The sequence below is a fragment of the Mirounga angustirostris genome, unplaced genomic scaffold (assembly GCF_029215605.1).
Source record: "Mirounga angustirostris isolate CCGP_5_RB_7025 unplaced genomic scaffold, mMirAng1.0.hap1 SCAF_1, whole genome shotgun sequence".
NCBI classification, from domain to species: Eukaryota; Metazoa; Chordata; class Mammalia; order Carnivora; family Phocidae; genus Mirounga; species Mirounga angustirostris.
The window spans coordinates 141,964,158-141,977,373 of record NW_026991709.1 but is presented as its reverse complement, the minus strand read 5'-3'; the positions used below and the strand labels follow the sequence as shown (position 1 = coordinate 141,977,373).

Sequence of the window (13,216 nt, the reverse complement as noted above, 5' to 3'; positions counted from 1 at the left end):
TAAGATAAATAGACAGTGGTACACGAGATAAAAATAGGAAGACTTCTCAAAAATCCTTCTGAAATTCTATGCATGATCCATATTCAGCTTGAAAACTATCAGCTAAGGATGAAATAACCAAAGATTCTAGCATATGGAGTGTGATGTATACCAATTTCTTAAGCCTATAATATAATGATAGGAAAGCTAATTCTGAAACAAATTAAATATCAGTACCTAAAACAATTACTACCAATATTTAGAATATAGTAAGATTTATTTTTCTTCCATTGTCTCTTACTTTCCACACAATAGGACAGGACACTATCAGGACTGCCTTGACTATGTATATAGTCAAGTCTATTTTTTCTATCTGGCTATCATTCATAAAAACAAAATTCAAGGTTCCACATACTTTCATTAATTCAGCTAACAGGAGCTTTTGGGGGAATACGAAGGGTATCTAGCAAGAAAAAGAGAGAAAGATGATGGTCTTGCTTATGTGTCCTGGAGAAGTTATTCTCTTCCTCGTATTACTCCATATACTATAGTTACTATAGTATTCCTTTCCCATGTTTTAAAGGCTACTAATCAGAAATTCAGGGATATGAAGGATTTGCAAACTCCAGTCAAAATAGTATTTCATCTATCGATTATCATTCCCATATTGACACTAGCTCCTAGTTTCATTCACCAAACTAGTGTTGTCAGGGCCTTAATGAGGCAATCCTTCTGCCTTCATCACCCCAACTGGTTAGACCAAACATGCGCCTAACAATTCAGTTCTTATACCACCTGCAGAGAGGAAGTTAAATGAGGAAAAGTAAAGTATCACACTGTCACCATCAAGTCTTTAGATAAGTTCTAATTTTACCCAAAGGAGAAAACTTTAACCACAACAACAAAGCTGGCAATGACCATGATTAAATGATGCCTGTCATTCTGTCCCACCCCTGGGAACTGCTCTCCACCCATTCCCCGGTGATGGATGTGTTTCACTTGGTGCACAGGGTTTAGATGTGGCAAAGGAAGCAGACAGCTAAATTCATCAAATCACCAGAGTCGGCAAAGCAGCATTTGATCTGCTCTGGAGAAAGCGATGGGGACCTGAACAAAAACTCACCGATGGCACAAAACCAAGGTCATCTCCCAGTCCCACGAATACATCAAAGCAGGCTCATTTATCTCAAAGTAGGAGTCACAAATGCTAAGCCTGGAAGAGATCTTAGAGAACCTGACCTAGAAACCAATCCACTGACACACAAATCAGAGAATTCCCTCCCTCAAAACAAAACAAAACAAAACCAGAATCCATGTCTCAGGACTTACTATCCATAGTCTTTGTTATCTATTAGATGTCAATGTTCTGAATTACAAACTTTATCCAGGTATCTGATTCCACATGGTATATATTTCCTGACCAATAAATCTACATGAAAAAAAAATTAAATTTGAACAAATTTGCTGCCTATATCAACATGAAAAACAAAACAAAACCAAATCCAACTTACCTCTGGGAACCCCTCTTTTTTTTTCCCCCTTTTCCAAATTGCTTTTCAGTGTCTGAAATCTGAAAACCGATGGCCACCTCTCTAGGCTTTTTCAAAGCCCTGAAAACAATGACTTCCTAATAAATCTCTTATTAGTATTAGTATCTATAGATTCATAATCTCAAGAAAACTGGAGATTATAGGTATCATTTTTTTTCAAAAACTTTATAGTTTAATCATCCCATAAAAAAGAGAAATCCCTTTCCTATGACATCTTGCTAAAGAGATAGACCCACAAGCTGTGTCTCTTTGTACAAGTATGTACTTTTTAACACTGGCCACCAAGGAATAATATGCATACAAAACCAAGTATCATATTTTCAAATATCTTAAAAAATAATCATACTACCACCTATTTTGTTGTCCCTAAGTTACTAATCATCATTACCTATGACTCTTCTTGAGGGATAAATGGCCTGAAGATTTTCTTACAAGAGTTCCACAGATCAAAGTAGAAAAAAAGGAGAAAAAAGTTATGATTTCAAAGCAGAAATGAAAAATTCACTTTTGTTATTTGAATGTGTGCCACATGGGAGTCATGATGATCTTTCCATTTGCATTGGTTTTGGACCCTTCTGCAAATGTGTGTTTTCTGATTAAATGGCACTCTATATTTAAAATAAAAATTGGTCTTAAATGTCCATCTCCATTTTCAGAAAGCATATTTTTCAATCACGTCCAAGAGAGTTCAGCATTTTTCCCACTACTGCAAAAAATAGCAACGTGTATCCTCAACGCAAGTATTACAACACATAAATACCCTGTTGCCCTCGTTCTCCCTCCAGCTTCATCTGCTCTCTTGCTGTGTAACAGCTATCGTATAAAAAAGTCTATTCTCACATGCTTTTGATATTACATTATTTAATCACATACAGCTGTGGCTTATGAGACTGTTACAAAACACAATTTTAATGCAGTACTCGAAGCCAATTTTGGATAAACATCAACCATTTACTCTGAATAAGAAGTCCGACACCAAAAAGATTTTCTTTTAAAGGAAAAGACTGATTTTCTTAGAATTTGGCCTGGGCATAATTGTGACTTTCTGCCAAAAAGACTGATAATGTCAAAAAGGATTGTGTAAAATCATATTAGTGCAAAAATGAAGCCTTCCAGAATTCCTGGAGCCAGGAAGACCTGAGATGAACTTACAGCCTCCTTGTCTTCTTTTGCCTCTCCCTCCCTACAAATCACCCCTACCTCCAGCCCTCTAATAGATTTAATGACTTCATAGAAATAATTTCGAGTTGTAATTCTATTGTTCTTTTCCCAAATTGAGAGAAAGCGAAAGGAAACTGCATTAGAAAGATACTGTTAGAATACATTTACCTGAGGTTTCCTTTGATTTGCAATGATTCTGGAGAGAAAAAAAAACAAAAACAAACCATGAACTTTTTACATATCTCCTCCTTTTAAGTAGGCACTAAACTTAGTGCTGTGAAAACAATGACTGTATTATAGAAAAGACAGTCCCAGTGATAATAAAGAGTGCGGGGAGAAAAGCAAACAAGACAACTAGAAAGGGAGAGTGGTCCCCTTGTTATGATATTTCTCTTATTTAAAGACAATTAAAATTGCATACATTCTAAAATGAGACAAACAAGATTGATCATGGTTTCATGCTATCATATGACCCCCCTGAAGCGAAAGAAATAGTTGGAGTTGTACCTAAAAGTTCTGTTGCTGGAAGATTTTTAGAAAACCAGTTTTGTATGTTTCAGCCTTTCAAAGGAAAAACAGAACTTGGGAGTTTTCAAGGCTGTTTTAAAACTGGCAAGTTACCAACTCTGGCTATCAATGCAAATCTGAGGCAGGAAGTACTAAGGAAATTCTAAACTCATTCCCTCCCTCTGCAAGATTTTCTACATTTTCATGTGCAAGAAGTATGTTAAGGGGTTGTTCTGTTTTGCTTTTGAAGGATCTGTACATTCACATCTTTGAGAATATCCTTTGCCCCATAGGAGCCTCTCTCTTCCTCTGCCTACTCCTTAGTCCTTTGTGTTTCAAGTGTTTGCTCTTTCTATGGCACAATCAACTGGGCTCTAGCTAGACTTTGGGAGATGGGCGGTTTTCCAGGCTGCAGATGGTTGGAAACTCAGCTTGAAATCAGTGTGCAGTTGATGAATAACTCCCTACACCTGACCCCAACTTCCCACCAGGCTCTGAATACAATCTGAGTCCCACCAGCCAGAAAAACCCTGTTGGGTCCCACAGGCTAAACCCCTTTCTGCAAGATCTTCAGGGGAAGCGGATGGCCAAAGAAGGGAAAGCAGGAGGCTGATGGGAAAGCAGCATGAGTAGAAACCATGCCCCGGATTGGTAGAAACATCTTGACCTGGTCAGGGTAAGGAGACGGAAGGAAGGACAAGCTTGCTGTGTGTGCTTGGATGAATTTTAAACTTTTGGGAAGATGACTGAAGTTTTCCAAATATCATGTACGAGAGAAATACCTATTTTTCAGCAGCAAAATGTCAGTTCACTGGGCTGTGATCATGTTTCACTCTTTCCAGCTTTCCTAGTTTGACTAAGTTGCTTTTTCAAGAACCTCCCCCCCACAAAGTACCTCAAATTCAGATTGAAATCCACTCTGGGTCGCACAATGCAATAGCAACAGGTTGGTTGCTTTGAATGGGCTATCACAGAATTACTGAGAAATATTAGGTTACAACTCAATCAAGCATGATTGTGGATATTATCATTAAGCTAATGAAATATTTTTTTGGATCCCCCTTCTCTAAAATTTGCTGATTATCCTGGGTGGCCTTCAAACAGCAAATTCGTTTTGATGAAGAGTTTTTTAATCCAGCTATGTCTCTGATATAAATATTACATGTCACCAAGATTTCTTCTTTTCTGCCTAATCACAAATGTTTCTTTTTGAAAGTGCTTCTTTTAATAGGGGGGAAAAATGCCCAAAAGAAAACTGACAAATGACAACTTTTAAAGCAGGGTCTTGGAGAGCGAGCATACTAGAACAACACTGCTACAATATAGCTATCAGTTAGTCACTGGGTTTCCATTTTACTTACATGTACACTTGTCTACTATAATATTGTAAGCATTTGGAAAATGATTCAAAGGGAGAAAAGTATAAATGACTTATTTCTAACTCTTTTCCTTTTAAGCAACAAAATTAATGGATTAGTTCTCATGTAATGGGTAATAAGAGGAGCAGAGAAGGCAGGGAAGTGTCCCAAGTTTTTCTAAAACTTTAATTGCATTTGAGGAAATGGAAACATTTCCATTTATTTAGAAATCCTACTTTCATTTTGTTTTATCATAAGAAAGTAACAGCTGTATCTAACACACATATTTAAGTAGAAAGAGAAGGTCCACTATTTTGTACTTTCTGAATGAATACAATAATAAGTCTTTCAGTTCTTTAAAAACTCCATAAAGATTTTTCACCCCAAACTAATGTCAGTAAATGGCTTTTTGTTGATTAGTTAAAAACACCTGAATTTGTAGGACAGCTTAAGTTATGATGTCCCCAGAATATTTTATTGTCAACCACAGAACTCTATTTTTATCAACCATAAGTATTCTTTATATATCAGCATCATTTCAAATAGCTATGAGTTTAAAAATAGACTATAACTATAATCCAAGGCTAGAAGGACCGTAAATTTTATGAATTCCACCAAGGCTTACCAAATAAACACGAGCAGCATGTATTTCCTTCAAAAAATAGTATAGATTATATTTTAAGATATAAGTATAAAAGGAACAAAAACATGATACTGAAATAACCTAGTTGTTTTCATGCTATCCTGGGTCATGATAGAACTTTCTTACAGAGTATTCATGCTGTCAGAAAGTCCCCACATTTTAAAGTATGATTGGCCCTTCTTCTTCCCATTCCCTGTGTGCCCAAGTTTCAAACCAGGGCACGTTTTCACATCTTCAGCTTCCAGGAATGTTATTAATGTCTGTCATTTCGTAACTACCGTAACAGTATTCGACAACATCACAGCACTGTCCGAAATTTTACAACATAATAATCAATATGAACTACCACGATAGCCAAAGTAGCTGATCTTATATTCCCTACCACCCTGATCTGATTACCCGAATATCAGCTTAGGTCACCTAATGGATCTAGCTTCTTTAAAAATGTTCCAGAAGTTGATGGCTTTGACTAGCTTGAAAGTAACAAGATCCAGATGCCGCCTGTCTACACAACACTAAACTACACAGGACCCCAAAACAGATTTTTTTTTAAATTCCCTCTATATTTTTCAGGCTCTCCTCTTTTCCCTCACCACTCCACTTTCTCTCTTTACCCCAATCTCTCTCTCCCTCTCTCTCTCTCTCATACACACACACACACACACACACACACTTCCCATCAGTGTAGCTCATCCAGCATCCTGTCCTTAATATAATGTGCACGACATTATTTCCTGCTAGTAATAAGTTAAAAGAAGTATCAAGCAGGAAAGCAATTATTCCATTATTCCATTCATTTTTATCTAAAGTTTCCTCTCTGAATATACTTCATAGTAAAAAACAAGAACCAAAAAGAAAGCGTGAATTTTGAAACATTTGGAAAAATTTAGCCAAATGAGTAAAAGGGATGGAATGTCCGATATTTTTCATGGAACCCTTGGGCTTGTTTTTGTTTCTTTGGGGGATGAGAAGTGACTATAAATTTCCTCTTTTTAACTTGTCCTTGCTTTGCCATTTCCTTGACGAAGGCAGGCAGCACTCTTGACCCAATCCCCCAAAGAGTTAAAACTCGAGGCACTGGAGCAGGAAGGCTGGTCTACTTAAGCAGCAGCCGCACAAACTAAATGCTCGCAAAGGCAAAAAGCAACGTGCGAGTCGACCTTGGAGGGGCAGGGCGAGTCATAGACGATTGAAACAGAAAGGGAAAAAAGCAACAATTTTAAATATAATTCTGAAAGTCTGCTGCTTGGTCTGGTTTACAAATAGGCATTGTTTGATGAGACAGAATAAGTAAGAGCTAACTACAGCATGAATTACCAAATACTAATCACATCAACGAGTCCTGGTGACGGCACAGATCACTCAGGCACGCCTTGTTCACTCTGGGCATATTTATTTATTAAGAAGACAGTGGAGTCTGGCTAATGTGATACAAAATAATATCATCTGTAAAGAAATACAATCCATGCGAAATACAATCCATGCATTCAAAGTGGTAACTCTACCAACATCCCCACCCCCCCACCCCCCTGAATCAAGTCCAATGTAATGGACAAATTGGAGCAGTGATTTCACACCTGAGAGTCTTTCATGTCTGAACTGCAGGATAAAGTTCATCGTTGGCACTGCCCACTGCTTAGTTACGTGGGCTTGCCACTGACCCCGTAGTGATCATTTGAGCACACACAGAAAGACTCAAGTATTTAACCAATTCATGTCCAATTATCATCAGTTACATTTCATCCTGTTTCAAGACCCAGGCCTCCGGATGGCAGCCAGCACAGAAAAACAGAGCTTCTAAAAGTAAAGAACATCACTGTAAAAGCTCTAAAATTCAGTCTCTAGCGTCTCAATCGTCCTCAGTATAAAATCAAATATGTAAGGCAAATAAAAAACAAAAACAAAAACAAAAACACACCCAAACAAACTCTTAGGGACTTTAGTTAGCTGGACTATACCTTCCCACACCCTTCTTTCATCCTATACTCAGTGATTAAAAGTTTTAGTTGCCCCCACCCTGGTGTGTCCTATCCAGTGGGAAAAAACCTTGTAGAGCCGCAAACAAAGAACAGCTCACCAGAAAAGCCCCTGAAATTGTATTCTTGTGCCTGATCATCACTGTTACGATCTCCTTTCTAACAACCCTGTCCATCCGCAAAGCACTTTAGTACGGATATCAGGAACGTTTTTATGTTGCCAAATAACAACAAAGGGACACGAGCGAAACTATTATCTCTCCGAAAAGAGAAAACCACCATCCCCGGGCTTGCTTTCTTCTTAGAGTCTCCTCTGCCTCATTAACTCCATTGGTATGTTACTAATTTCAAAGAACCAGGAAGAGGTGATGGGGAAGGGGAGGTAAATAGTAATCCACATGCCTGTCTGTTTCCCATCCCGAGTGCAGAAGGATACCACATTGCTTGCCAGACTGTGGGTCGAGCCATACCTTGGTTTGGAGATAGTGAGGATAGTAGTAAGTGTACTGGGGGTACATTTGTGGCTGATCCAGGCGTTTGCCCATGTAGCTGGAATCTTTATCTCCGAGGCAGGGAACTGGATGACAGGGTATAGTGCCCCAGGCCGAGCTTCCTCTTAAACCACTATTCCTGACAGTCCCGATGACTGATGAGGCTTCAGAGATCCCTCGTCTTCCACCACTCGCTAGTTCCAACACGGCAAGAATTTAAAAAAGAAACACACCAAAAAAAAAAAAAAAAAGAAAGAAAGAAAGAAAAAAGAAAAAAGGAGGGTATCGGTAGGGAAAAAAAACAACAACAACACAGCCTCCCAGATCGTGCTTTTCTTCCCCCAGCTGCTAGGGTCCACTTGGGATGAGGCAGTTTGTTCTCTACCAGGCTGTGTGGAGTGATGTCAATTGCCAGCGTTTGTAAAGAGAGAGAGAGAAAAAAAAAAAATCAAAGTCCTTTTAGCACAACTCCGAATCCTTGCAGATCAGCTTCCTGTCTCCTGTTTGTCTCTTTCCCCACCTTAAAGAAAAAGAAAAAAAAAAAAAAGAAGAAGAAGAAGAAAGAAAGAGAAAGGAAGAAGAAACAGGAAAAAAAAAAAAAAAAAGAAAGAAAAAGAAAGGGGAAAAGAAAAAGAAAGAAAAAAAAAAACCTTGCACAGCTTAGTTGCTGCTGTCTCCCTCCCAGAGTGACATGGTGTTCGGGGCTTGTCCTGTCCTTTCATTCACTTCCCCTCCTTCCAGCCGGTGGGTGGAACCGAGAGAGCCTCTCCAGGGAGCAGCGTACGCAGTCCAGAAGGCTGCAGTATTTCCTCCAAGAAAAAAAAAAAAAGCCTGCTTCAACCCCTGCTGCAAGCAAAGTTCCGATTCCCTCTGCTGGCTATCTCGAATAGCAAAGCAATTTTTGCAGCAAAGCTGCTGCCGCTGGAACTGAACCCAGGCAACTCAAATGCGGGTGGTGGATTATTTCTTATCCTTCCCTCCATCTACCCCACCACAAGAGCTGCCCTCTTTTTTTTTCTTGCCAAGTTACAAGGTAAGCCACACTGCTAAACAAAACACAGAAGACCACGGGAGGGAAGGGAGGACGAAGGGAGGAAGGAAGAGAGAGACAAAAATAAAAGCAGAGGGACAACCCTTGCTGGTTAAAATGGAAAAAGTGTGTCCCGGATGCTTTCAAAACCTGTTAAAATACGAAAGCCAGATGAATCCAAGACCTGGTTCAGAAACTAACCTTATACGTCTCGGAAGACACGGAGGATGCTAAGTATTGAAGAAATTCGAGAGTCTACTCCAGGACTACTATTGGCAAGCAAGCCATGCATCATCAGATCACAATGACCAACTTCCCATAGCAGAAATGATCATTCTTATCCTTATATCCATTTTGTAAACAGCAAAGGAGGAATCCCATTAGTTTTACGGGTGTCTTTATAAATAAAATCAGGGGTTCTCTCGCTGCCTACCTCTTTATGATTGTTTTGATTCATGGATGCTTTAATCACTTTATTGATATCATCACAAAAAAAATCATAATTACTTGGCAGAGTTTTTCCCCACCAATAATAAGTAATATTCTGACATGTCTATAAGCTATTACGTTATGGTACAAATTGTTTTAGAGAAAATATATTTCCTTTAAGGGTCCCTTTTCAAGGCAGTCAAGGCTAAAATTAGACATGCCAGCCGTGTTTTGCTGTGAGTGCTCACACATGCCCAAAGCGTGGGCAGACCAATACTGAGCTCCTCTCCACTTTGTCAAACCAGCTCTGTTCTCCACAGCCCAGAGTTGCCTTTTCAGATAAGAGGTTCCTGGTACAAATCCAGCTTCCTAGGGAAGAAGAACAGAGAATTCCAGCCCAGTGTACAATATGGTGTCCATCCACATTCCAGCCCTGCCCACCCCTGAAGTCACTGGCTTCTCCTAGGGGTCTGATTATTGGATGTGTGAGTGCATGGATGTTCCTTGGAGAAAGATAACGATGGTGGGTAAATAGTTTTATGCTTGACTTTTGATAAGAACACCAACCAGAAAGAAGGAGAGAGGGTGGGAGGGTATGAGTTAGAAACCCTGATATCACTGTCCTTAAGAAAAATCAACTCCACCAACATTGAAATGTGTTTTTCTGGGCCTCACTTGCCCCATCCAGAAAGTGGAAATGCTGCCAACTTATCTGGCTGGAGGTGGTAAACTGAATCAGATACTAAATCAAAACTATATTGTTTTAAAAATCATTCAGTGACATCTCATTGCTCAGACAATAAAGTCCTGACTCCTTAGAATAGTTTTCAAGACACTGGAAAACTCAACTTCATCCTCCAGACTCAGACCGTAAACTCCGCCCCTCACAGTCTATTACCTGAGTCACAGTGAAATGCTTTTGAACTGGAATACGCTCTCTCAGGGCCTTCTGTCATCTGCTCTGCCCCAGAGTGGTCTTGCCTCCCCATTCAGCCCATCCTTCAGCTCTCAGTATGGATATCAACCCTCGCTCGGAGGAGCTTTCCCTGAACCCTCGCTTCCCTGCTGCACCTTACATTTGCCCTAATACATTGCTTATCCGGGGCAACTGCCTGTTAATAGCATTTTCGTTTCTTCTATGATGCCCTAAAAGCATCAGGAAAAGCAGGAAAGTAGGAGGTCCCATCATTCTCATTCACCTTCATATTTGCAAAACTGTCATGGAATCTGGCACAAAATGGGTGCTCTGCAAATTTTGAAGAATAAGATATCTTACAAACGATAAGAATTCCAACCCAACTCATATCCTTCTCTCACTATGTTTTAGTACATTTCCGGATGCAGGGGCTAGAGTGATAACACAGATCAGTACAATGTCCATCCTTCATAGAATATGTATTCTAGTGAAGGAGATAGGCAAGTGAACAGGCCATATAAATCAGGTAATATGTAGTACTGTTCAGAAATATAAAGCTAAGTAAAGAGAAACAGAATCACAGGGATTCCACTTTCAATATGATAGTCAGGGAATGCTCACCAAGAAAGAGCTGGGGGGTTAAAGAAAGGCTGGGAACCACACCCTGGGTGTTGGGTATTATGAGAGCACTTCTTGTGAGAGTCTTGGCTCCCACCCAAACTGCCTTCGTTGCAATTCTGCCTCTGCCAGATCACTCTGCCTCCTTTCCTCATCCGTCCAATGTCACTACACACTTCATACCGTTACCATGAGAATTCACCAAGATTAACATGCAAAGCATTTATAACGCCTTGGAACATACTGGATCTGCTCAATAAATGTCAGCTCGTATCTGGGGGGAGATCATCCCAGACAGAGAGAACAGTAAGTAAAGAAGGCCTGGCAGCAAGAACATGTCTTTGACATGTACAAGAAATGGCACAGGGGCTGAAATGGAGCAAAGAGGAGTTAAGACTATCAAACGAGACTGGAGAGGTACCCTGGGCCAGATCATATAAGCCTTAGCGGGAACCTGGTGAGGAAAGCTAAATTAATGACAATTAATAGTACAGCCAGGACTCTATCCAAGTATTTTGACTGCAGATCTAGTCATCTTCAACTATAGAATGCTGTCCTCCAAAAGGACTTACTGAGGTTCCTCCAAAAAGCAAGACTTAAAAGATTAGGATCCTCGGTTGCTGCTGGCAATTTTGCCACAATGAACAAAGGATACCAGTATTCTTTTATTAACAACTGGCCTAGCTACTCCTTGGAAGGAAAGGAACAGTGTCTTATTTACAAATGAAAGACCAAATAAATAACTCCTCAACCCAAGCTATAGCTCACTTATATGTAAAGTCCCAGCATGTGTTGATGCTTTCTGCAATTTCTACACAAATTGCCACTTTCGAAAATGTTATTCTATTTCATTGGATTATTGCTATCTTCTTGGCATCAACTGTCATTAGCCTAAGCACTTTCACTGAACATTTAAAGCTTTTCTTAAATAATGCAAAGACAGTTTACCACTTGTGAGAATTGTAAAACCTGTGTTTTATTATTTTTTTTTCCTTCAGAGATACCAGTAGCAATCACAATTGTGGAGGCAAGATACTCATGTCAGAAATGGTTCTTATATCATGTCTGCTCTGTTGGAGAAGTAGCACTTTCCATTTAAATGATCAAGTTAAGGTAGGAGGTAACTAATTTAAGGCACTCTCTAAATCAGAAGCCAGCTGTGTCCCATTTGCCAACTAACAAACAAATTTTGTATAAATCCAAGAGCAGCAAACGAAGAGCATGGGCTCTTACAGATTCACGTGATTCACAGCAGAGATGGGAGAGGCACTCATTTAAGACAAGTCCTTGCTTACTAGGGTAGAGACAACATCTCAGACATTCTATCCAGAGATAGAGAAGTAATGGTACTGAAACACAGTAGAGATGGAGATTCTCTTCTGGTTTGCTCTTGACCTATCCACTCAAAGAATAACTGGGTCCTCTCTTTGGGTGATTTATCTTTTAAATGACAAAGGCATAGTCAATAGCAAAAGAAAAGAACAGTAGAGAGAAAAGCCAAATAATAATAAGAAGAAGAATTGTGCTATCTTTGAAAGCAAGTATACTATTCTATCTTCAAGACATTCATGACCTTGAATAAATTAAAACAAACAAATAAAACCACAATTTGGTATTTGTTGCCCTCTTCATTCAAATTTGGGAAATCCCTTTCCAACACAGCAGTTGCCAAAGGGTTATTAAAGATAAAAGTTAGTTTAAAAAAAAAGACAAGATGGTAGATCACAAACTCTGATAGTAAAGTAGTGTTACAAATGTCTTTTCTCCTACTGGATACTTATCCAGGGCTTAGGAACATACCTGAGACAAACTAGGAGAAAGAGACCACTAGTGATGGTCCAAATTTGAACTATAATTAAATGTAAAATTTTAATGTAGATAAAGACAATAAAAAATGGCCTTGGAAGAAAATTTCAAGCTTCAGAGCAAAATTATAATGGACTATATCTCAAGACAGTCAATCAAATAGAGGAGCAAGAATAATTTAAAACAATGAACATTATTAATTTCAACAAAGTTTTCCTGAGCATTTACTATGTGCCTAAATAACCAAGAATACCAATATAAAAATTATCACCCTTGTCCTCAAGTAGACTTAGCATCTCAGTATCTATCAAACATCAGTCATACATAAATGACCTAAATGCCTTTCCTCTTATCTGAATACCAAATTTTAATAACAGATATTAAATAATTTTAAGTTGATCCAATTTTTGAAATACATACTTCATTATAAATCTAAGCAATGATATACATCAAAACCCATATTTATTTTGCTTTTATTATCTTTTTAAAAGATACTTAACTATCCTCTTCCTCTTTACATACATTTTTCATAGTACTTAATACTGTGGTAGTCACATATGTTTCTCCTTTACCACTAGGATTACCAAGACTCACATTTCTCCACTTCATTGAAATTAGGCATGACCATGTGACTTGCTATGGCCAATAAAATATAAAGCAGAAGTGACATATGTACAAGCTTTTAACTGTTGCTATTTGATTCACCAGCCCACTCTTCCCTGATGGAAGCATGTGCTTATATGGAGGCAGCA

General features: G+C 38.9%; 1 protein-coding gene across 2 annotated transcripts in view; it reads right to left on the bottom strand.

The window, feature by feature from the left end:
- LOC123862956 (RNA-binding motif, single-stranded-interacting protein 3) overlaps nucleotides 1–13,216 on the bottom strand; it is a 1,542,535-nt gene that overhangs the window by 735,799 nt on the left and 793,520 nt on the right. The window contains exon 1 of one of the 2 annotated variants that reach the window (XM_064588881.1): nucleotides 7,645–8,403. The exons of the other annotated variant lie outside the window; for it this stretch is intronic. Coding sequence (XP_064444951.1) covers nucleotides 7,645–7,719 — 75 coding nt within the window. The 5' untranslated portion in view covers nucleotides 7,720–8,403. Of the gene's footprint in view, nucleotides 1–7,644; nucleotides 8,404–13,216 lie in introns of those variants that run through there. 2 annotated transcript variants of the gene reach the window in all.